Genomic DNA, 26,038 nt, shown 5'->3' on the forward strand with positions numbered 1-26,038 from the left:
TTTCCTTTTTCTATACACACAGGAATATAAGTCTAAATTAATACTTGACAAACAAAATGGGAGATAAAAAGATATTTATCATACCTTTTTTATTCCATAGCATTGTGACCTTATCAGCCTTAAAGAAACTTTTATTGGCTAAAGCTGCATGAGGTTCATCAAAGTTGGGGTACTGATATAATCTAACAAATGAAGGTGCACCCTTACTTCCTGGAACATAGACAGCCACCTAAGATACACAGACATAAATAAATACTTAATATTTTGAAGCATATAAACTAAGATGGACATGTCTTTAAAGTCACCAAAAACTAGGAAAAGGCTTAATCTCATACCATTTCACATGAACAAACAAAAACATTAGCAATTACCTTGTACGGTTGGGGTCCAGGTGATAACACAAAATCATTAATTTTTTTCAAATGCAATTTATTTGCAATTGTGTCTAAAAAAAAAGTAAATGGTGTTAGGTTAATGAGCAAAAGCTAATAGATATCTGTCAAATTCTGAATACATCATAAAAGGTTAATGTAACTATACACAAAATGTAGTCTCATGTAGGCAAGGCAGAGCTACCCAGTAGAAAAAAGCATGGGGTGAGAGCGAGATAGACCTATGCTTGAATTCCTACTCAGTCACTACTAACTGTGTGACCTTCGCCAAGTAAGAGAATCACATACTTAATTCCTAGCACACAGTGCCAGGCACAAAGTAGGTATTAAATAGGTATCAGTTCTCTTCCCTTGAACCTCTGAACTAATGTTGTCTTAGAGCCCATGTGATGGGAAAGATGACTCTAGCTTGCTACTGTAGAATGCGGATATGAAAATTTCATAACTAACATGATACACAGATCCATAACAATGATAATCACAACAACAGTAACAATGGCTGGGTATTTGCTGAATGATTGCTCTGTGCCAGGCAGTAAGAAACCATGTTATCGACACTACTGCTCTCATGGTCAGTGGGATCAAGAGCTATTACTCTTCCTTTGTTCAAATACAGAGACCAACAGCTGTCCAAAAGTAGCCTATCCAGCTGTTAAACTGGCAGCCCCCTCCCTTCAGCATGCTCATGAAGTGGCAAGTAAGATAAAAAAGCAAGCTAACCCCAAATCAGTGGGAGCAGATTAAGTCTCAAAAGCAGGAAATTTAGTCAAAAGCTAAATGACTATGTGGATGTTATCAAAATCAGCCTGCACACCATCTCTGGTACATGTGAACAGTTTCTTATTCCCATTTTACTTTCTCAACTTACAACACGGTTATGTCCTGATAAACCCATTTTAAGTTGAAAATATCTGGTTCTATGGATGTACTATTCTCAAACTATCACCCCTGGTAGCCCAGGGAACCAGATTCTCAGTGTTAATAAAAAACAATACAGATGAAAGATAAGAAAGAAGAAAAACAGGAGTAGAAACAATGATCGATCAACACAGTAGCAAAGAGAATCCTCTACACCCAGACTGTAGTCTCTAAATACCATTTTCCACTAAAAGAGAGCAGAGTATACTAGAGAATTGGCTGATTATAGGTATATAGCAAGAAATAAACAAGATAACCCTAGAATGACTTGTCCCATCATACAGCAAAGAAGTCATTAAAGACCAATGACAGGACAATTTAAGCATTAATAAGAATAATTTTTAAAATGGATTTATCGTATATGTTTATTAGGTTGGGGGGAGGCTAACTTGCCTAAGGGATCTAGTTGCTAGTGAAAGAATTCATTTTGTTAAAAGTGATAAAGGAAAAGAATATTTATCTTGCCTTTCCGATATAAAAAGTAACACTAGATAACCAAATAGTAGAAAGGGGAATTCTCTTTATAGTGGTAGTATAAACTAACAAATGAAATGAGAAGGAGGGAAACTTTAATATCAGCAATTTCTAACCACTCATGAAATAATCGATCAAGGCACTGAATATTAGTGCCAATTAACTATACAAAATTAAAGACAATGAGACATTAGGTGCTTCTTGATTAAAAAAAATACTGCCTTATGATGATGTAGTCTTGTCCTCATATCTCCCAAAAAGAACTTGAAACTGACCAACTCTAGATTCAAATAGTTATTTATAGGAAATAGATGAATATGGTAAATTACAGAGTAGGATACAAGAGCAAAACTTAAATTATGGGAAGATATATAATACAAGGAACCTTGTTTCTAAAATAATAAACTGCAAGGGGAAAAAAAGGATAGAGAGGAAATCTGTATTTAAAGAAACATATATATATATCTCAACTGTAATATGAAAGACATTATCTAGATCTTGAGTTTTAAAAAACTTATATTTGCAATTATTAGAAATGTGAAACTGACCAGATTATTTTATAATCTGTGATAACAGTATTATGACTACCTTACTGAAATATTTACAGGTAAAATTATATGATGTTTATGATTTGCTTAAGCAGAGTAAAAGAGATGGTAGGTGAATAGATGCCTGGATGAAGAATGACTGCCAACAGGCTGATGATTACTGGGACTAGGTGTCTACTTTTGTGTTTGAGATTCTACACAATAGTTTAAAAATTCATATCACAGAATTTCAACAGCAACTAAACTCAGTAAGAGCTATTCAAATATATTAATTTAGTAGTAATTAGATGGTAAAAATTTATTATAAAATAGTATCTTTGTGTTGTAACATTTTACTAGCATTTAGACTTCAGTTACTCAAATGAATTCCTGTAACAGCAACTGTTAATATAAAAACAGTATTTAGGAGAACCATATGATGCCATATAAGGCAATAAAAACTGTACATATTTATAGTAAATAATAAAATTATTTCATAAATCTTTCCATACTAAAGTTGTTGTTTTCAAAAAAGTGAACTTCATTGTTAACATTTCGGGCACAAAGCGTTTCATCTTCTGACCAGGAAGGACACCTACAATGAAGAGCAAGAATATAACTATAGCATGTTAAAGTTTATGATATTATTTACCATTTAAGGAAGAATACTTATAAACAAAGAAAGATCAAGATCTTACTCTATTACATTTCCATGTACAAAATCCTTAAAGATCTAGATTTTGATCTGACAAGTTATATTCTATATTATACCAGAAAAACAAACAATATACAAAAAAGATATTTAAAATATTTAAAAATAACTAATATTTTAAAGCACTTATTTACCAATTTTGCATTTTTTTCTGAATGAAGGACTTCAAACATGTTCCAGTTTTCACATCATAAAGTTGCAGATTGGGTATCCCAGCTGTATCATCTTTAGAAGCTGCCATAAAAATAAATTTTTTTGCAGTAACTGTGTCCTAACACCAGTAAAAAGATTTCATTCTTAGAAAAAATTTCAAAAAGATTATAAAAATCAGGTAAGAGATGCTTTAAATCAACTTTCCCCTCTAACGTAAATTATAGATTTAATCACCCATTCCTAAAGCCATGACGATATGACAGCTGTTTGAGAAGTTCAGTATTTCTGAAATGAGTCAATTACTACAGTTTTCAAAAATACTTAGGAGATTTCTTGTTTGTTAAGTCTGATGTGGTTTGCTACTAAACAGATTAAACTGTCTTATCATGAAAGCTGTGTCTATAAGTCATACTCATGAAAAAAAGTTACATAAAACCACTCATAGTTCTCAACTGATTCTCCAATTCTCTTTTACTTACTTGGAAAACTAAGATTCATTACAGTCCATGCCTCTTGGAAGAACAAACTCAGAAGGTTTATAACCAAATAATCAACTAATTGATGCTGGGAGGGATTGGGGGCAGGAGAAGTGGACAACAGAGGATGAGATAGCTGGATGGCATCACCGACTCGATGGACGTGAGTTTGAGTGAACTCCGGGAGTTGGTGATGGACAGGGAGGCCTGGAGTGCTGCGGTTCATGGGGTTGCAAAGAGTCGGACACGACTGAGCAACTGAACTGAACTGAACATATATTTATTCAACAATATCCATATTATTACAAAATGCTTTTTAAAGTAAGCTCTATATCAGTGCCCAATATTTTATTACTCATCTACAAAGCAGTTACATAAAATGCTTATATAAAGTATATTAGCTCTTTAATTGTGCCAGAAAATGGCACACCATTTCCTGCTCTGTCATACCATCCACATTTCTTAGATGATGTGTCTACTGTACTTCCTCTTTCATTTATGCTTATATAAAACATTTTATTTTAAAGTTCATTATTATTCTTAATTTTGAGATCTTCTTTATCCAGTGATTATTTACTTTATAAATTTTCCCTTGAGCTTTTTCTTTTCCTCTATCTCATGACAAATCTAATTTGAAATCATTTAAAGTATACTATATTTGGGGAATGCGAGATTCATTGTTTATTAAAAACATTCTTAAACACTGCTTAGTATTATAAAGATTAATTACTTTCCTATAAGGTTATAACCTCCTCTTTTTTCCCCCACTGAATGGCATTGGTCCTATCAGAATATTTTTACAATTGGAATATACTTACTAGTGTAAGGCTGCCACGTTGCCAGGACAGTGTTTTTTGGCGAGAACTCAAGGCAAACTGCCTTTGGAAGGTCAAAGGAGTGCAGCAGTCCCTTGTTAGTGACACTGATAACATTTATTCTGGTTTCAAAAGAAATACTTCAGCAATGAAATACTGTTTCACAATAGTCAGCACTATCCAAAACATTCGTACTTCTTTTTAAATACAGATCACTCTAAAGTGCTCATTTTTCATAAAGATCAATTTTCAGTTAGTTCTAGAAAATATCCAATAAATAACATTAAAAAGTGTATGTTTACCAAAAGGCCCCTATTTAAGGCTGGTGCTGGGAATTAAAATAGAATTTTCAGGAAGACACAATAGATGATACCACCTTTAGCCAAAAAGGAAATAACAGGCCTTTGAGTGAACACAGTGCAAACCCAGACAAGCAAAGGAATACCAAATTCAAGAGAAAACAAAAGGTATATTTTTTAATTTGAGTAAATGGAAACTGCAGCAGCTGGGGAAATAATCAAGGAGAGTTTTGATGTCTATTAAAATCTCAGAAGCATTCTCCAAGAATTCTGTAAGAATTATCATGATACGATAAAGACAAAAATGACAATAACTGTATATTAAAAAAGAAGTTTCCACTTTTGGGGAATATTTTTTACATACTATGTTCTGTTTTAACCACTTTATGCACATTTTATCATTTAATCCTCACAACAATCTCATAAAAATAGATATTAACATCTCCATTTTACAAATGGTAAAACTGAAGGTTAGGAAAAAAAAAAGTGATATGATTTGATAATTTGCCCAAGATCATACTACTAATAAATGCCAGAGCAAAGCTTTGAAACCTGTTTGGCCTGACTTGCTCTTGTGTAGTCCTTAGGATTTAAAAAAAAAAAAAAGATAGTCCTTCTCACTGCAGAAATTCCTTAAAGTTATTTTGTTCAACTCAAGTTTGAGAATACTGGGTTAGGATAAGAAAAAACTGCTTAAACACACTGACACACATGCTTACAACTGTAGATTCTTTACAATTTACTGTAAATTACATATTTTAGAATTACATGAAGTTTTTTGTTGTTGTTAATAAACTTTGAAGTTATTCTTAGTTTAATGAAAGGTGTATATTTTATACACATATATTTAAGGAAAACTCAGCTATAGCTTCTGACTTAATTAACCATGGACTCAGCAAAGACTACAATCAATACACTACATCTGTTTCTCTTGCCCCAGGAACAATATGTATTGTTGTGGCTGCAGCACCTTAAGGAAATAAATACTAGAGCAAGGTATGAAAAAATATATTAAAAACATGAATGGACACAACATGTGGGGACATAGTAAAAGGATTGAGTTGAATTCAACAGAAAGCAGAGATATGACATATAAAATAATTAATGATAATTGCCAAAGTGAAAATAAACTTATTCAATAAACTCCAAGTTATTGGAATAAAGGATACATCAAAAAGATAATAGGCAATAAAAAGATATATAGTATATCCTATCAGATAGTAAATTTCTATCAACTTATTACCCAAATAGTACAAACTAAAAATGGATTTAAAAACAATACAACCCAACAGGTTATACCTAAAGAAATAAGTTGAAAGTGCATCCTTTCTTTTGAGACTAAGACTGTTAACCTTGTGAATAAGACCCGATATAATCACATTCTTAATAATTTGAGAGTAGTTTGTTGATTGTATTTAGTAACTTACAAAAAAATACTAATGAACATTTTTAATTATGAAAGTGAATCCTGCCAGCTACTTATAGTTGTAAAAGGGAATCAACTAACTCAACACAATCTTTGTAGCACTTTTAAAAATCATGTGTTTAATCCAACTTGACCTGATAGTCGAAAGACCCGAGAATCTATTACTATGGTATAAGAAACATTTAAAATCCATTTTTCAAACTCATGTAATCATTTTTTCCCCTTTAAAAATCTAAGCTATTGTATCTGGCTAAACACAACAACACTAAAATAACTTTAAATCAAGCAACAAATATTTGGGCATTTTTCCTGGTTCTGTTAATTAAAATACAGTGACTATGAAAAATGGAAAAGGATTCATTTCTGAGTGAAATTATGACACTGAAGTCTGAATACTTATTTTGCCATAAGACCAATTTTATAATCAGATTATTTTATGTAATATAGACTATACCAAACATACTTCTGAATAACTTATACTTAATGACATGCTGTTATCTACAACAAAATTAAAAGCAATAAATACAGCTGTTAAGTAATTTAACAGCAAAAATATAAAGTATCTAAGATAAAGGAGCAAAGAGAACTACCCTCTAAATATTAATGCAGAACTCAAAAAATCCCAACCAGTAACTTAGAGCACCACTTAAAACAAACTGTTGGCATTAAATTAATAGCCCCTTTTCATATGTTCCTTTTTAATTCTAAGAAACTAGAGAACTCAAACAAGTTTGACACATAAATAGAAACTAACAACTTTGGAGATGTTCTGTGGATGTTATACTGGAGATAATACCTAACTGTACCAAGATTATAAAGATGGAGTTTATAAATGACATCCAAATACATGTTATTCAAATAAAACAATTATGTTTTATATTCATGACATATACAAAAAAAAGTTATATAAATAAACACTAACTTTTCTCCATTGCCCCAGGCAAACAAGGTCCCATCCTTACTAAAGGTATAGGCTTTGCAATTTTTCCCAGATTCTCTGAAAAATGACAAGAAAAAAAAAAAGCTTACATTAATAAACATTAATACTTTTAAGAATCTAATCAAAAATCCACAATCTTACTAATTTAGTGACTAAGAACTTATATAGATTTTAGAAAATAATTCTACCATGCTTCAGTTTGTCCAAAATACTTTCTCTCTTAAAATGTAGCATTGACTACCACTGTAAAGTAAGCTGGAAATCGATTTTTATACCAACAGATCAATCTTAAGTAAGAAATAGAGCCCTTTGGGGTAAATAACTAGTTTGTCTGAAAACCCAAAAAAGTAAGTGTATGTGGAAACTAGGAGTTCCCAGGTGGTTCAGTGGTAAAGAATCCGTCTGCAATGCAGGAGACCTGGGTCTGACCCCTGGGTCAGGAAGATCCCCTGGAGAAGGAAATGGCAACCCACTCCAGTATCCTTGCCTGGGAAATCCCAGGGACAGAGGAGCCTGGTGGGGCTATTCCATGGAGTCACAAAAGAGTCGGACAGGATTTAGCAACTAAAAACAAACAACAATGTGGAAGTTACCAGCTGTCAGTCCTTATCCTGAGACAGCTGGATTGAAGGATTTCAACAAAGAATTTCCCAAACTACCAGCGTAACAAAACAATGGTGGATACAATATCCTCAAGTAGCCAACAAGTACCCCTGGATTTGAAAGACAAAGATCTTCTATCAATTTCTCCTGTGCAGAGACAGAAAGTATTAACAACCAGAAGAGGATATTCACATTAAATAAATATGGATGCAGGATTCTGTACAAAACTAACCTGTGGAACTTGGGCTTGTTGGCAATCTTCTATCAAATGATCAAAACTTTAAGCACTGTATCTCTCAAATGGAGATGGCCACTGTGAGCACATCTCCCAGAGATAATGAAGACCCATAAAGAAATGTGTGTGTGTGTGTGTGTTCAGTAATGTCCATACATGTAGTCACAACACCAGATCAGAATTTTGTAGCTAATAAATATCTGAATTGTCAAACGACGACACACTGAGAACTCACCAGTACACCCCTTCTAAACAGGGCACTATCCTTGCATTAATTCATCTGATGATGACATTTGTGTTTCTGCAATCACACAATAATGCCCAGATCTAAAAGCCTGACTAGAAGCAGGTTTTAAAAAATCTTCATAGAAGGTAAATACTACACTGTTCCTATTGCAACTCACCAAGAGACATGCAATGTCTCCTTGTTCTACTCTTAGTGATGCTGAGATTATACTGGACTCATTATGCGCCTCCTCAGATCCAGCAAATCCTTCCTGCTCCCAGGCGCCAGCCATTCAAGAAAGAGATGTGGCCACCTCATCTCCTTGACACCACTGGTGGTCTCAGACTCTTCAGGAATGAGGGCCACATTTCAGCATGGCTTCCATCACACCTACTGCAGTAGCAGGAAGAGGAGCACTGGCACTCAGATTCAGCCCAAAGAGATCAAAAGAGACTCTGGCTGCAATCAATTCTGTACCCATCCTCTTAACAATAGGTTGCTCTAAGGCACAGTGGTTTTATACAACCTCACTGGAAAGATTTGCATGACCAAGCAACCCGGCTGGATTTTGTGAACTGGTGGTCAGCTCAGTGTATCCTATTCTACGTTTCCTTTCACTTCCTTTTCTCATTTCCCTTTCTCCCTCAATCCCGCTGCCTTGGGACTGCACACCCCAATGAAGCGCAGCACAAAAGCTTTAATACAGACTCATTTTCTAAAGTGGTACTTCTCAAACATTAATGTGCATACAAATCACTGAGGACCTGGTTAAACTACAGATTTTGATTCAGTAAACTGAGTAGGGCCTGAGATGTTATATTTCTGCACTGACTCAAGCTGTTGCTAATACCGTTGACCTTGGGCCCATATTTTCTGTAACAAAGTTCTAGAGAACTGGATCTCATAAAAAAAATCATCAAAAGAGTCAGACAATGGCAGTCTGATTATAAAGTTCCCTATCAACAGTTCATCTAACAGTTTCAGCATCTTTTGATGATAATTTGCCTAGATCAGTTGTTCGCAAAGTGTGGTCTCTAGACTTGAAGCATCAGCATTAACTGGGAACTTAAAAATTCTTATTCATGGGGTCCTGCCCCAGATCTACTGAATCAGAAAACCTAAGAGGCAACAGTATCCTGTGTGTGTGTGTGGTTTTTTAAACAAGCTCTTCAGATGATTCTGAGGCATGCAAAAGCTTGAGAACCACTGATACATGACTTCTTTAGGATAAAGAAATGGTAATTATCTAAGCCCAACTTTCCTTCTGGGTTTATTACTGCTCTATAGAGTTTTCTTCATCAACAGTTTGGTTTCTCTGAAAAAATTTGTACAGGAAAGGTAACATAAATGCTTGATTTTTTTTCTTTATCAGTTTTCGAAGTAATGAACAGGATCCCATCAATGTCTAACACTGACCAATAATATTTGGAAGGAGAAAGATTTTGGAGGGAATATTTATATACTTGACATGCCTTAACTTTTGGTCATTATTCTCCTTAATTCTCAAATTGTTTTCTTTAAGGTTGGCATGAACTCTTTCAGGTTGACTCCTATCACAGTTTAGCAAAACCCCCTTAGGCTGTAATTTAATGGAGATGATAGGCAGTGGTTTGGCTATCACAGTCACAAGTTTTTCCTCATTCCTCTAAGCCTCAAGCATGAACTAAATTACACTGTTGCCTAGACCTTTTAAAAGTACTCAAGCTATTGTTTTCAAATCTAAAGGTCATTTTTTTGTTATACACAATATGCATTCTTCCCATCTTCTGTTAACATTATATGGTATGTCCCAAGAAACTAGCTTATCTGTTCTTTCTTTTTTTGTTCTCTGTAAATTACTCAACAAAATAAAACCATACCTTGGGAACACTGTGCTTTCTGTAAAATGTGGTGGTCCATTTACCATGTACAGCCCTTCTGATCCTCGGACTAAAGGGAAAAAAGGGAAAGAATCACCATTACTTCGTTAATAAATACTCAGTCATCACAAATGTTTAAAAAAGTGAAAAGTTTCCAATCAAAATACTAATAAAATCACTAAATATTTCATAGAACTATTGAACATCAGCATTAAATGGGTACATTTTTCTTGCTCTTCTGCATAAGATCATGTAACTGCTAGGAAATAAATAGGTAATGCAATGAGTTGAATGTGTCTCCACAAAAGGCTCATGTTGAAACCCTAACTTCAATGTGATGGTACTTGATGGTGGAGCCTTTCAGAGGGTTACTAGATCAAAAAAGTGGATTTCTCATGAACAGGATTAGTACCCTTATAAGAAAAACACAGAGGATGTAGGAGGCTACAATACACTCGCAGACAGCAAACAAGAAGAGGGTTCTTACCAGCACCTGACCGTGCTGGCACCCTGGTCTCAGACTTCCAGCCTCTAGAACTCTATCTTCTGTTGTTTACAAGTTACCTAGTATGCGGCACTTTGTTATAACAGCCTAAACTGACTAAGGGGCTTCCCAGTTGGCGCTAGTGGTAAAGAACCTGCCTGACAATGCAGGAGACATAAGACATGCAGGTTCGATCTCTGGATCAGAAAGATCCCCTGGAGGAGGGCATGGCAACCCATTCTAGTATTCTTGCCTGGAGAATCCCATGGACAGAGGAGTCTGGCAGGCTGCAGTCCATAGTGTTGCACAGAGTTGGACACGAATGAATCAATTTAGTGGGCACACATGCAAACTGACTAAGACAGTCAATACTCTTTTTTTTTTTTTCCTGCAGAGCATACTCATTTAGTCGCTAAGGAGATTACTTCAATAAACCCACTTTTATCTATCTTACAAGAAATCTATGCATGTGCCTTGAAATATAACATTCATACTTATATCCTTTCATTCAAATGGGAAAAAAGTGATCTTAGTATTATGTTTTCACATTATTGTGTAATCTCATTTTCAAAACGTATGGCTGTTGGAAACAGAATTAGAAGCTGAGTCTAAGTTAAATCTTTGTATCAGCTTACTGTTTCAAGTAAGTTTTATAAATAAAAGCTCAAAATTGTAACTGTCACCAGTGAAAAGTAGTTGTATTGTAACAGAGAGGACATGAACTCAAAGGCAGACCTCAGTTCCTACCTGGCTGTGGAACCCTAGCTACATTACTACCTCGAAGTCTGTGCCCTAATCAACAAAATGAAAACTTTAGAACACTGTGTGCTTTATGTAAAATAATAACATGAAAATATAGTATAAATTCATGGAAAGTTCTTTAAAAAACAACAACAACAACAAGGCACTGTTGTCACAATTTCTTGAACTAAGAGAATAAATAGGATGAGATACCGACACCCCCAATGATACTAATGTCCTAAAAAATTAGGTGGGAACAAAGTTCAAGATTAAATAAGCAAAAACATCTACAGGACTAGATTCTACTTTGTTTTAAATGGCTGAATTAGAAGCTTATAAAGCTGAACCAAACAAAATGATCCATTCATTCAACAAATGTTTACAGGGGGGAAAAAAAAACTACCTCTCATGTTGAGTACTACAGATACAATAGGGAGGAAAATCACTATTGTCCCTGACCTCGCTGATCAAATAACTAGTCAAATAGATGGAAATCTATAACTGCATTTGGTGCTACAAAGGAAAGACAGAAGAGGCTACTGGAGTGAATAATTCAGAGTTTCAATCTAAAAATCGAAGGATGGGAAAAGCATCCTTGACTAGTAATTTGTGTGCTGATATGAAAGATAAAATAGCAGTTAACAAGCAAGGTGTAACAGTAACAAATACAGAAGCTCCATGGCAGGAGAGATGACAGCATCGCAGGAATGCAAAGAAGGCCTGTGTCGCTGGAAGGAGATGGACCTAGAGAAGAAAACAGGGCTCAGACCAAACAAGATCCCGGGGCCTGAGTTAGGCAGCATTGGACTGGAGCCGAAGAACCACGGGAAAATTCAAAGTTTTAGGCAGATTTTAAAACCAGATTTGCAGTTTGAAAAGGCCAACCTGACACAGTGTAGAGAGAGACCCAGAAGGCAGTGAGAGGGTGTGAAGAGACTGCTCAAGATGGTCTGCAGGAGCCCCACAGGAGAGATACAGAAACTGCGGCAATTCCCTGGTGGTCCAGTAGCTACGGACTCTTGTGTTTCTACTGCTAGGGGTCCGGGTTTGGTCAGGGAACTATGATCCTGCAAGCTGTGCAGCATGGCAAAAACAAGACAAAAACCTTGGACTAGGGACAGGCAGTGGAAATGCAAAGTGGGGAATGAGCATTCAATATTCAAGAGAGAAAACTGACAGAACTTGGTGATGAGTCACTATTTTATCAGCTGGAATTCCTGCTAGCAGCAACAGTACAGACCTGAAGAAAACGTTTCACTGAAGTGCACCTGCTTCCTTTTCTACCAGCTATTTCCAAATCTCCCACTCTTCAGCAGCAAAGCTGGTACCCAAGGGCCACTCGAGGCTCCAACTCTGATCCCTGTTTCCTCTCCCTTCCCAAGGGACAGTTCTCACAACACTGATTTTCAGCCTATAGATTATTAACTAGCTCAATTTTCAGATATTGAAAATTGCTATTTACTTTTCAAAGTAAATGCTTTAAAGTTAGAATGAAAGTAAAAGAACTAGTGACAAACAAGATAAAAATCTATGTACTCAACGGAGCTTTCATTCTAGTGGAAAGATGAGAAGTAAGTTGAGTAAACACATAACTGAATAAGTTTCTTGTCTACATTCACAAGTATAAAACTGGATACCATGCTTCCTCATATACTAAACTGAATTGCCAAACTGTTGTGGGTAATTTGCCCTTGAACAGAATGGAGTCTAGCAAAGTGTTCTACATATCAGTTCAGTTCAGTCACTCAGTCGTGTCCGACTCTTTGTGATCCCATCAACTGCAGCACACCAGGCCTCCCTGTCCATCACCAACTCCCAGAGTTCACCCAAACTCATGTCCATTGAGTCGGTGATGCCATCCAACTATCTCACCCTCTGTCGTCCCCTTCTCCTGCCCTCAATCCTTCCCAGCATCAGGGTCTTTTCAAAGGAGTCAGCTTTTCACATCAGGTGGCCAAAATATTGGAGCTTCAGCTTCTTCATCAGTCCTTCCAATGAACACCCAGGACTGATCTCCTTTAGAATGGACTGGTTGGATCTCCTTGCAGTCCAAGGGACTCTCAAGAGTCTTCTCCAACACCACAATTCAAAAACATCAATTCTTCTGCCCTCAGCTCTCTTTATACTCCAACTCTCACATCCATACATGACCACTGGAAAAACCATAGCCTTGACTAAGTGGACCTTTGCTGGCAAAGTAATGTCTCTGCTTTTTAATATGCTGTCCAGGTTGGTCATTACTTTCCTTCCAAGGAGTAAGCATCTTTTAATTTCAAGGCTGCAATCACCATCTGCATTTCTACATATATCAAAACCTAAACTCTTCATAGGACTGCCTACAAGTCTCTCTATCTTGCCCCTGCACAGCTTCATGTGCTATGCATTAGGGTTTTTTTTTTTTATTTTCACTGTGCAACCCACTTCAGTGCCTGCAGCCTACGGGCAGAGGCTGGGCAATGGTTCGGGGACAATTTTTTCTGGCATGGGACACTATGAGAGGCCCAGGGGGACGGGCCTGCCATAAATCCAAACCCATGCATTGCACTAAGGATCCTAAAAAATGAGTCCATCACCACACTCAAGATAATGGTTTCAAATGAGCTCAGTCCATTGCTACACCCTGAATGAAACACTGATGAATACCTATTCTAAAAATCTCTAATATTTAGTAAACATTTTCTGCCAAAAAATGTTATTTTAGATGACTTGAAAACTATGAAGTTTAATTCTTAACGTCAGAAATTCTCAACTGTTTCTTGTTTTTTTTTCCTAAGATTTTTGGACGTGGACCATTTTTAAAATCTTTATTGAACTTGTTACAATATTGCTTCTGTTTTATGTCTTGGTTTTTTGGCCATGAGGCATGTGGGATCTTAGCTCCCCGAAAAAGGATGGATAAAATCTGCACCCTGTTGTACTGGAAGGCAAAGTCTTAACCCCTGGACAGTCAGAGAAGTCCCATTCTTGGCCTTTGACTAAAATCAAGTATTCCATCAAAATTCTCTTACTACACAGGCAAAGCTGTGCTCTTTCCTGTCACGAAGTCAATCACCTGCTGCAATACAATGTATGATACACTGATTTAGAAGAAAAGACACCATTCTTAATACTACAATTACAGTTTTAATAAATACTTGAAGGGTTAATAAAAAATGAATTTCCCAAACTAGGGCATATACAGTTATCAGATTACATGTTACAACTAGGTTACATAATATTCCATTAGCCTAACGAAGTCCCTCTCACAAACTGCACTGACAGTTTAACTCACTAAGCATTCTCTTTCAGAATTCTCACACTCATCTAGGAAAACAAAACGGTACATTGTCAGCACAGACCCAGTGAAGCCACAAATACTTTTTAAAATGTGCCATATGCTGAATGCAATCAAACCATGTTCTACCCAAAATAACTGGCAAAAAAGAAAAAAGCCATCCCCAGCTCATCTCAACTTCTTATGCTCTCATGGTATTTGTACCTAGTGACCTCAGTCCTCTGTATCTGTTGATTCTGTTGTCATTACCAACCCAATGTTGACCTGATGAAAATTCAAAGGTTTTGTATGTTATACTAAAGTGGCAGCTGTACCTCAGAACCCAAGAAGGTGGCCTTCTGCTACAGCAGTGGTAACTTTCAGGGTATTCAGGGCAATCAGTATAGGTACAAGATTTTCCTCTTACAAAATTCCTATGTCATACTTATACTCCAAACTAAGATAAGTAGAAGATCCCAAAAGAGTTGCTATAGACTGAACGTCTGTGTACCCCAACCCCAAATTCATACACTGAAACAATCCTTAATGGTATTTGGAGTGGCTTTGGGGACTCCTTTTCAACATGCATATGTTCTCATTCTAAATAAAGAACACTTTAAAAACAAAAATCCAAAGTGGTCTATGATCCCATTTATACAACACTCTTGAAATGACAAAGTATCATGATAGAGGACAGATCAGTGGTTGCCAGGGGTTACAGGTGGATGGAGGCTGCAACTAGAAAAGGGTGACAGAGTAGTCCTTTGTGGTGATGGCACAGTTCTATATTCTGATAGTGGTGGTGACATGAATCTGCACGTGTGGTAAAACACATGCACGCACAAACGAGTAAAATCCAAATAGGACAGCAGTTTAGTAAATACTACCGTACCAGTGTCAATTTCCTGGTTCTGACAATACACTATAGTTATACAAGATATTATCATTGAGGAAAGTTAGGTGAGGGATACACGGGAACTCTCTTTTGACTCTTTTTGCAACTTTCTGTGAGTCTTAATTTACTTCAAAATAAAAAGGCTTTTTAAAAGCCCATCATTTTTTGGTAATACTTTGTTTACAATATTCCAAGAAATGAAACCAATCAAAAGTCTGCCAACATTCTGCAAGAATGGATTTGCTTGGGAATACTGAACAAAAGTGTTAAATTAAAAATTGCACTGACCAAGAATTTCTGTACTAATATAAAAACATATTCTGCAAGATGAAAGTACATACTAAAATCACTGCAGATGGTGACTGCAGCCATGAAATTAAAAGACGCTTACTCCTTGGAAGAAAAGTTATGACCAACCTAGATAGCATATTCAAAAGCAGAGACATTACTTTGCCAACAAAGGTCCACTTAGTCAAGGCTATGGTTTTTCCAGTGATCATGTATGGATGTGAGAGTTGGACTGTGAAGAAAGCTGAGCGTCGAAGAATTGATGCTTTTGAACTGTAGTGTTGGAAAAGACTCTTGAGAGTCCCTTGGACTGCAAGGAGATCCAACCAGTCCATCCTAAAGGAGACCAGTCTTGGGTGTTCATTGGAAGGACTGATGCTAAAGCTGAAACTCCAATACTTTGGCCACCTCATGCGAGGAGTTGACTCATTGGAAAAGACCCTGATGCTGGGAGGGATTGGGGACAGGTGGAGAAGGAGACGACAGAGGACGAGATGGCTGGATGGCATCACCAACTCGATGCACATGAGTTTGGGTGAACTCCGGGGGCTGGTGATGGACAGGGAGGCCTGGCGTGCTGTGATTCATGGTGTCACCAAGAGTCAGACATGACTGAGTGACTGAACTGAACTGAAAGCTACTTTATGCACTAATGATACAGTTGGTTCCCATTAAATTAGACAACTTCTTTATACATGATGCTTTATAGTAGATATGTCTATTATAGGGGAACTAAATATCAATTATATTCATCATAAAAATCATAATGAGTCATTACAGCTTTGTTCATACATGTAAACCACTATTTAAAACAATTATTTTATAGTTCCCTACACAGAAATACAACTATAAGAAAGTGCTGTAAGAAATTTTGGAACCACTAAGATATGCTACTGATAATATACTGTATTATCAGTGTGAGCAACTTCTTCCACAAATTTGAATACACAGATATACAAAGTTTATCAGATGAAATGCAAAATCAGGTTCATAACAGAACATAAACTTCATTATAAATAAAAGCAAAAATAAATATGGATTCAAAACAAACTCTTTTCAATAACCGAAACAATCTTTTTATACATGACTTTCTAATGAGGCATTCATTTTAACTGGAAGTGACTAAATGTAAAACAATGAGTAAAGTGTGGGGATAGCTTAATGCAGTGTATCGACATGACATGATTCCTTATTTTTGATGATTTTCCCCTTTAATCAAAAAAGGATCAACATGTTCTATAAAAAAAGAAAAAAAAGAATACAAATGATTCCTTTCATTAAAGCAACAAATAAACGACGAAGTTCCACAAAGAATTACTGTTTAAAAACAATAATTACATTAAATACTGTGCCTATATAGTATATTTTTAAAACTTCCTAGCCTTTCTAGATACATACCATTCATTGCTCTAGGCCTGAGTTAATATGAGAAAACTATGAGGCTTCAACGAAAATTGGCCCTAGGTCTGGGATACAGTGATTATATCATACTATTTCCAATCCTTGTACCCACTGAAGTATATATCAATTTAGGAAAATGACTCAATCTTGATTATCTCAATGGCATCAAGTAGGCAAGCTGATTGAACAACATGAGCTTCATGTAAGGGTTACTGTTCTTTTATGGCCAAGCATCCTGGACCCCCTTTACAGGAGACCTTAGTTTTCCTTTGAGAAATATCCAGGGGTGAGAATAATTTGGTTCTGGTGATCCAATTAAAAACTGACTAATTTAGGACTTCCCTGGTGGCACAGCAAATAAGAATCCACCTGCCAGCAGCAATGGAGACAGAGAAGAGATGTGTGGTCAAGGGTGCAGGAGGGGTGGGACCAATGGCGAGAGCAGCATGGAAACACAGACGCCACCATCTGTAAAACAGACAGCCAGTGGGGCTGTGCCATATGACTCGGGGAACTCAAACCAGGGCTCTATGAAAAACTAGAGGGGTGGGATGGGGTGGGAGGTGGGAAGGAGGTTCAGGAGGGAGAGAACGTAGGTATACCTATAGCTGATTCATGCTGATATATGGCAGAAACCAACACAACATTATAAAGCAGTCATCGTTCAATTAAAAATTAATTAATTAAAAAACCAAACAGAAAAAAAAAAAAGTAAATCCTGAGAGTTCTCATTACAAGAAAAAAAATTTTTCATTTCCTTAAATTGCATATGAGAAACTTACTGTGATAATCATTTTGTGATATAAGTCAAATCATTATGCTATACACCGTAACCTTATCCAGTGCTGTATGTAAATTATATCTCAATAAAACTGGGAGAACAACAAAAAGAATCCACCTACCAATGCATGGGACATGGGTTCGACCCCTGGTTCAGGAAGATTCCACATGTCCTGGAGCAACTAAGCCTATGTGCCACAACTACTGAAGCCCGGGCACCTAGAGCCTGTGCCCTGCAACAAGAGAAGCCACCGCAACCAGAGAAAGCCTGTGAAAAGCCACGACGCAGCGCATCCAAAAATAAATACATACATGGGGGAAAAAAGACTCTTAAAAAAATAAATAAATAAACCTGACTAATTAAATGGCAAACAAGAGCCAAGCCAACTCAAAGACAGCCAACCTTAACATTGGCACAGATGTGCACTTTCCTTAGGAGCTGCTAAGCTGGCTGAATGTAAACCTGGGGACCCCAGTTAAAACATTAGCCTGAGGATAAATTTAACCTGAAAGAAAGTAAGAGCTTAGGGATGAAGAAAAACAGATTTTTGGAATCATGAGAATACCTGAACGTAACAGTGAAAGCTTTAAGGTACATGTGATTTTTTTTTTTTTAATCCTTTCACTTGTTTTAGCTTTCTGTCATTTCCAGTGAAAAATAATAACTAATATAATTTACTAGGTAATCTTAAAATCATTAACAACTCCAAAATCCCTTAAATTTAAAAAAGATTTTGGAAGTAAAAGGATCCATTGTTGACTGAAATACCTATACTCAGAATGTTTCAAAGATTAATCAGTATGTTCCAATGAAAGAGTGCCAGTGAAAGAAAAATGAAACATGGGGTTGAATGATTGAATATAATTCTGACTTCGCCAATTTGTGATGTGAATCTCACCACTTAATTTCTCTGAGCTGCTATAAATGTGAGAATATAATGAGAAGACTGCCTGGATAACTCTTAAGCTCTTAAGGCCTTGATTTTAAGCATTGTAAGAAAACTCACTCTTGGTTAGTCTGACTACAAATAAAGGGGTTATCTTTCATTAATTTACTCTTCCATTAAATATTTAGTGTCTCTGTATACCAGGCATTGTACCTGGTATTGAGAAGACAGGGATGAATAAGACTCTGTCCCTGCAATTAAGGTGTTCATAGTCTATCAGGGGAGAAAAGCATCTGAACAAGTAGATAATTATCTTATGTGACGAATGAGAAGGGAAAAAAAAAGTATATATGAGGTACAAAAACAGCCTGAGGAAAGACTGACTATCCGGGAAGATTAAGGAAAGCCTTCATAAAGCAATGACGTCTAAAATAAAATTTAAAAGATAAAAAGAAGTCAGCCAAATCAACAGAAAGAGGATAGTGTTAGACCAAGGAAATACGTGGCTCAAGGGTTTTAAAGTTCAATATTGATGAAGAACAAAATAGGATGAGATTGCAAGACGTAAAATGAATGACAAGAGCTATTCAAAAGATTATAAAGGGTTCCACATGCTGTGCTAAACAGCAAAGAATTTACCCTGTAAGCAGTTACTATAAGGATTTTAAAAGGCAAAAGATAAAATGATTACATTAAAAAATGTATTAATTTTTAAAGTTCAAAAAAGCATTCAGTATTCCTAAATTGTAAGTAACATACAAGCTACCTTTGTGAAATTAGAGAAATAAATTCATTTAGTTAGGTAATTATGCTTTTAGGCAGTACCTGCCTGGCAAGGTATCTAACAAATCAGTCAGTATTTGACAAACGTTTGATGAAAGAACTGTGGTAGCCACACTGAATATGAATGAGCCTGTTGCTTAACACTGACAACAAAGATCTCCAAATGCAGAATGGCAAAAGGTGCAAAAGTTTTTTAAGGTTCAAGTCTCAGGGGGAAGTAACCCCTTTCCTCAATGGCTTCTTTTTGCTTCTACATGTTATTAAGTTATTGGTAACTTAATTTAAGCCTTCTTTTCTCTCCCAACTCCCGTCTCCTTACTTGAAGCTCATATATGAGACTCCAGCCACTACTCTAATCCAGAGTCATCGCCGATATTACCTAAGAATAAGTTTATTGTCTTCTGTAACATTACAAACTATGCCTCGGCTTCAAAACCTCAGGAATCACATAATGTTCTAACGTTGCTACTTTATAACGCTCATTGCTACTCCTCTAGACCACACTCTCCTCTACTTAAAACTTACACTAGCACAGCTCCATTCAGTCCCACAAACTGCATTAAAGCAAAGAGAATAGGATTTGTCATTAGTTAAATTTCGGTGTATTTAACGTGCATGGTTACTCTAGTATTAATAAGACTTTCCTTTTACAGAACTAAATGACTTCACACTGTCAACAGGGCCTGTGACCTGGTAAGCGTTAGAGTACTACCGGTATTGCAGAACCAGGTTAACAAATTCCACTGGCACTCTGTTCTTATGTCCCTTTCGCTATTCCCGTAGAACCTGAAGTGTTAGGAAAGAATGATGGATGGGCAAAAGCGGGGGGCGGGATGCTGGAGCCCCGATGCTAGGGCCTAACTTCCTATTGCCACGCTACATCAAGAAATCCAAAAGGCGCTCCGGCTCTACTGCAATCCACAAAAAAAGGCAGATCTGACTCCAAGGCTTCTCGCGTAGTGCCCAAGGTCAAAGACAGAAAAAACTCTGCTCTAAAGAAATAGTCCCTCGCTCGTTCAGAACTCACCTGTCAGGAGTGGCGTGGACGGCGCCATCTTGTCCCGGAAAGAGAAACTCAGATACTTGGGTCAGAGTTCACGAGGGCCGAACCGGGCCCCAACACGTCTCCTCCGGCGTGGAGACAGCGAACTTGTGTTTCCTGGGTCATGAGCCTCGGGGCCAATTCACTTCCGGTCGGAGCGAGACGCTGAAAAGACCTCGAACGCGCGCACGCGCAGCTTTGGGGCCGCGCTTTACGGAGCGTGGGGGGGCGGGGCTAGGGTCGGTGCGCCGGACTTCACCCTCCCTCTCCGTCTTCCTCAGTAGGCGGAGCCTGCACTTCCGCGGGGCGGGGCCGGTCCAGTGCTGACGTTGGCAGCGGATCCCGAAGCAGTTTGAGGCGACGGGTTGCTGCACTGTCTCGTTGTTGCGTTGTGTTCGTTTCCTTCCTCTTACACTCCACGCTCCCGGCGGCGGCCAGAGCGGCAGCGCGAGACTATCCTGGCGGCCTGCTTTCCACCTCCCGCGCGCCCGTCTCGCTCGGCCGGACAGTCCGGCGTCGTCAGTCGGCCCGCGCCCCGCTAGGGTTCAGACCCGGAGCCCGCCTCGCCCAGGCCCAGGGGTCGGAGCTAGCGCCCCGCCTGAGAGCCTCCTCGCTCTGGCGGCGCGGCCACCGGGAGCGGAGCGTCGGTCGCAGCGGCCCGAGAAGAAGCAAGCGAGCGAGCGAGACCGAGGGGTGGCCGGGGCAGGCGGTGGCGCCGCGAAGATGGTCGCCAAGCAGCGGATCCGTATGGCCAACGAGAAGCACAGCAAGAATATCACCCAGCGCGGCAACGTCGCCAAGACCTCGGTAAGGGAAGAGCGGGCGCCTCTCTCCGTTCCGCAGCCAGTTCTGAGGCCCGGGATCCAGGGCCGCGTCGAGCTCTCTTCCCCAGACTCCGGCCCGAGGTCGCGAGCTGGATCTAAGTTGGGAGCTTAAAAGACGGGTGCGGGATCTGGTCGACTCGGGAACGCGGGAGAGACCTGTGATGTGCGGGGACCCGGCCACCTGGCCCGGGGTGCGGGCGGTGAGAGCCCGGGCTCGGGGCGGGTTTTTTACATTGCAAACGGCGGATTTTCCATTTTGCAGAGAAATGCTCCTGAAGAGAAGGCATCTGTAGGACCCTGGTTATTGGCTCTCTTCATTTTTGTTGTTTGTGGTTCTGGTAAGTGTTTTGGGGCCGACCGTCGGGTTGGGTGTTGGATGACGGGTTTGGGGATGACGTGGTGACCCATGAGTGGTGAGTCCTACCCGCGTAGTTCTCAACCCACCTGCCGGGAGATCCGTATAATTTTCTTTCGTCCGAACCAAATTACTTGTCCCACATATGTACAGAGGGTGGTGCTCTAGAAACTTCTCCCCGTTTGATTTGCGCTCACAGAACAGAAAAGGAGGTCAGGTCCTCAGTAATTATCGAGTTGAAAAACATTAGATCAAAAAAACACCTTCCAGAATGAGAATTTAGAATGTTTAGCAACCTTTGAGAAAGAGAAGCTTGTGAATTTCACGTTCATGGAATTATTCGAACTTTAATCTAATGTGTTCCAAAATCTAATGTCTTTAAATCAAAATTGGTTATGTTTTATAAAGTAAAGCTAGTACAAGGAATTAATCCACTGTAGAGGAATTTGTACCTGATTAACAATTTAATGTGTGAGACAGATGTTTTTAGTTTAATGAAAGAAATGTTTGGCATATGGTAGGAAGAATTAGTTGTCAGGGCAGACTGCTGTTCTGTGGCAGACAAGAGTGGTAGACTCTTGTCTCTGCGAATGGATTACAGAATGTCTTTCCTCTCTTCATTTATTATCTTAATATGCAGGCTCTTAATATGGAAATAACATGTTTCTGCTTTCCTTGTCTTGACATTTTAAAGTCACTGGAGGTTTCTCTCAACCATTTCCCTTTGTCTGTCTCCTGAACGTTGGAGAAGCTTTCCAGATAAATGGCCAAGAGCCAAGCAGTTTATGTAACCTAAAGATAATTGAATTTCAGCTTCCTAAGAATGAGGAAATATGCATATATTACAGGCCAGGTACACCTGATATTTAGGGTTAAACCAAGATACTTACATGCTAGAAAAAGCTGTTCACTTCGGTACTTTCTTTCTTAAAAATCACTCCTTATTTGATAACGCTTAAACATTTAGACATAAAATTCAGGAAAGCTAAGGCATAGAAAAGTAATTGTATTATCACAGTAGGCCTGTTTTCATATTACTTGAAGTTACATAGTATTTGCAAGTAATTGTCAGGGTGTTCTTGGATTCTTGAACTACTTTAATATTTGTCGGTTGCCAGGCCTGTTTTATTCAAAGCATGTTTTAATTTTTGCTCTTTCTTTTTACAGCAATTTTCCAGATTATTCAAAGTATCAGGATGGGCATGTGAAGTGACTGACCTTAAGATGTTTCCATTCTCCTGTGAATTTTAACTTGAACTCATTCCTGATGTTTGGTATCCTGGTTAAAAACAATTCAGTAAAGCATCCTGCCTCAGAATGACTGTTCATATCATCCTTCATGTGTCATTCCAAGGTTTCTTCACAAGTCATTCCAAGTTTTCTAGTCCATACCACAGTGCCTTGCAAAAGCACCACATGAATAAAGCAATAAAATTTGATTGTTAAGCTACAGTAGTGGACCCTACTTATTCAGTCAGTAAAGAGTAAGTTTTTGGTTTTTTTTAAATGTTGTTATTAGAACAAGATATAAAATAGAAAATTAGATTAAATCTATGTAGACAGGGTCTAGATTTTGTTAGCCCAAATGTGTAAATGCAGTTAGCTTAATTTAAAATTTGGAATCCTTCAGTTTTTATATAGCTAGGCACTTTATTACTATTTCTTGAATTGAAAGCACACTCCCACAGAGGGTCGTGTAACTGTCCTGTAATAAGGTACTTATAAATGGAACAACTACACGGCTAGCCTAGTTTTCCCACAATCTTAGCATCTAAAATTTTTTTTAAAAGCTTCTAAATGCCCGATATAAAGGGAGATGCTTACATCCACAATATCTATTTTAACATTATTGTTTCTATTACACTACCTTGGATTGTGCATGAGTGAATATACTAACCAAGGATGCCATAAGAAAACAACTTGGTTGAGCATTTTATAACTTAGTCACTTCAGTTTCACTAACAGTAGCCATGGTGGAGTAAAGTCAGGGAAGGTTTTTTAATATCACCATTGATTTCACCAGAATTACTGTAATATATCAAAGGGGTCTATTACGGTGAACAACATTTTAGGGGAAAATACTACTAAAAATGGATGCCTCACCAGGACATAATATTGAGTCCAGTGTGCCATAAGACATCTTAGCATGTTGATAGCACTTTTAATACCAAAAAGGCACATCAACTGAAAAGTTACACTTAGTTTGGAAATGCTTTTCTTGATTTATGGTTAAAATTATGTTAGGATACTAGATATATCAGACTAAAGTGTCATTGGGAATTAAATGGATTTACTGATAAGAATCAGTCCTTAGTCTTCCCTTTGCTGAATGATTTTACAGGTTATGATTGATCAGACTTTGTTTTTACTAATGGTAAGGGTGAGTGAGAAGGCAGGTTTGAGGTTTACTGGTACTATTGAAAATTTCAAGTATTGGCTATTTAAATACTTAGCCGTAAGGTTGATGAAAAAAGCCTGAGAGGTCTGTGTGTTAATGAATTGGAGAGAAAGCTGCTTGTTTGCTTTGTTGATTGCCTCAGGATAGCTCTTTAAAATAAGCTGTTTTAAGAGGAGCAGAATGGAAATCTACTACCTAGTCTATACAGTATGAACCTCAAAGCTTCTGATAGCCCTAAGTATGGGGGAGAGTGAGCGAGAGGAGTGGTTGGGATGGTCCTTGACTACTCTGGAATAGGAAAGGAATCCGCTGACCTTGGTCCAGCACGTTTTTATCTGCATTGTTAACCTGCCTTTCTCACCCAGGAAATCAACCTCTGTGTTTGTTTCCCTCTTGGTTAACTAATTCTATTGTACCTTTAAAAATGAAATTTGTTGTTCTAAATTCATAGCAGGTGCCTTAGTCTTTGCTTTTGAGTCAAACTATTCCATATCTCCATATCAGAATTTCCCTTTGGTTTACTATAGATAGTTGGCTTTAAAACATTGAGTTTTTTTTCTTTTTTTTTAACAATGTCTGTTAATTTGATTGTTAAATTGCCATAGTGAGCAATCATTTTACATAAGTAAAGTTGCATTCCTTTTGTATTTCATATGTAATTACCAATTGGGTACATTTTATATTAAGGATGGATTATGCATGTTTGGGTCAATGAAAGCTATGTCTTACTTGATTTACCCTTTAAAAATAAAGATCCCTGAATAGTTGATGTTTTCTAAAAGAAAATGATTTTGTAGAGTTCTTAATCTGAGTATACTTTTTATAATTAATAGAAGATGATTTTAAGGAATGCCTGGTGTTACACTTGAGTTAGAAGAAATAGTACACAGAGGCACAAATTTTAAGGTTTATAACTGGGAATAGGTACTAAAAATATATATAAAAGCACAATGGTTTAAATACTTTCCAACGTGGAATTTACCCTCATCTCATTATTTGAGTCTGGTACAAGGAAAAAGCACAGTTTTTTTGATCTCCCTTTCCCAGTTGAATTTTATATGTCACCTAATGTTGAGTACAATGTAGAGAATAAATAGTTATTGGGGTGGTCTACATTATCCAATTACTCTTTTGTAATTTAGCTGTAACATTTCAAGGAGTTGTCAGTGACTTCATTTTATCTCTTGGGTTGTATATAATGTTGCTCAACGTAATTAAGCGGGTTTCCAAAATAAGTGAAGATTTTCATTGTAACAGGATGCATTGTAATAGACTTTTATTTACATTAAAGAAGTGTATATATTCAACTGCAAGGCCATGGCTCTTCTCACTGAGGTTCCTGGAGTTTTGACACATGGGAGATTCCACAACAAAATTTTATTATGCTTTAACATCTCTAAAATTTAGGACATCATCAAATTTTCCACTTAGAAATTGTCTTGAAGTTTGATTTAACTTTACCTACCTTTTTAGTTTCTTGTCATTTTAGATGCAAACCACAACTTTAAGAGGTAGGAATTCAGTTCAGTAGCAAATATTACGACACTCCCTCAGAATCCTTTCCTGTCTGAATAGTCCCACTGTGCTTGTATTACTGTATCTTCAAGTTGACTTAGAACAAAAATGTCTGAATTTGGAATAAGTTCTAATGAGCAATAAAAGGGTAGAAATTAACTTGAAGGGAAAAATTCAACTGTCTGAACTTAAATAATTCAAAGTAAATTCATATATATCACAGAATCTCAAAGATAGAAATGACATAGGAAATTTAGCACAACTGTCTCAATTTACAGATAAGAAAATTCGTTTATTCAAAGGTAACTTAGGTGCCAGCTCTGGAAATTGAGCTGTG

The 26,038-nt window shown here is 37.4% G+C and overlaps 2 protein-coding genes and 1 non-coding gene across 5 annotated transcripts in view; 1 reads left to right on the forward strand and 2 right to left on the reverse strand.

Annotated features, from left to right (window-relative positions):
• The window catches only part of EIF2A (eukaryotic translation initiation factor 2A), a 39,426-nt gene extending 18,740 nt beyond the window's left edge, over positions 1-20,686 (reverse strand). The window contains exons 1-8 of one of the 3 annotated variants that reach the window (XR_011144430.1): positions 20,595-20,686; positions 10,056-10,125; positions 7,115-7,189; positions 4,471-4,589; positions 3,158-3,257; positions 2,824-2,906; positions 372-445; positions 85-229 (exon numbers count right to left, since the gene is read on the reverse strand). Coding sequence is in view for 2 of the 3 variants with exons in the window: in XM_068965325.1 (XP_068821426.1) it covers positions 85-229; positions 372-445; positions 2,824-2,906; positions 3,158-3,257; positions 4,471-4,589; positions 7,115-7,189; positions 10,056-10,125; positions 20,595-20,622 (694 nt within the window). In the remaining variant the exon portion in view is untranslated. Of the gene's footprint in view, positions 1-84; positions 230-371; positions 446-2,823; positions 2,907-3,157; positions 3,258-4,470; positions 4,590-7,114; positions 7,190-10,055; positions 10,126-20,594 lie in introns of those variants that run through there. The other 2 variants (XM_068965325.1, XM_068965341.1) reach the window with 2 other exon arrangements.
• LOC138093925 (small nucleolar RNA SNORA42/SNORA80 family) lies at positions 13,687-13,818 on the reverse strand. Its single transcript, XR_011146174.1, has one exon. It is a non-coding gene; the product is annotated as a small nucleolar RNA SNORA42/SNORA80 family (small nucleolar RNA).
• A 272-nt stretch (positions 20,687-20,958) lies between the features above and the next one.
• SERP1 (stress associated endoplasmic reticulum protein 1) lies at positions 20,959-25,445 on the forward strand. Its single transcript, XM_068964621.1, has 3 exons — positions 20,959-21,416; positions 21,696-21,771; positions 22,956-25,445. Exons 1-3 carry the CDS (start codon positions 21,333-21,335, stop codon positions 22,994-22,996), a joined length of 201 nt encoding a protein of 66 aa, XP_068820722.1. The 5' UTR covers positions 20,959-21,332; the 3' UTR covers positions 22,997-25,445.
• The last annotated feature ends 593 nt before the right edge of the window (positions 25,446-26,038 follow it).

Source organism: Capricornis sumatraensis, chromosome 1 (assembly GCF_032405125.1).
Source record: "Capricornis sumatraensis isolate serow.1 chromosome 1, serow.2, whole genome shotgun sequence".
In the NCBI taxonomy this organism is placed as follows: Eukaryota; Metazoa; Chordata; class Mammalia; order Artiodactyla; family Bovidae; genus Capricornis; species Capricornis sumatraensis.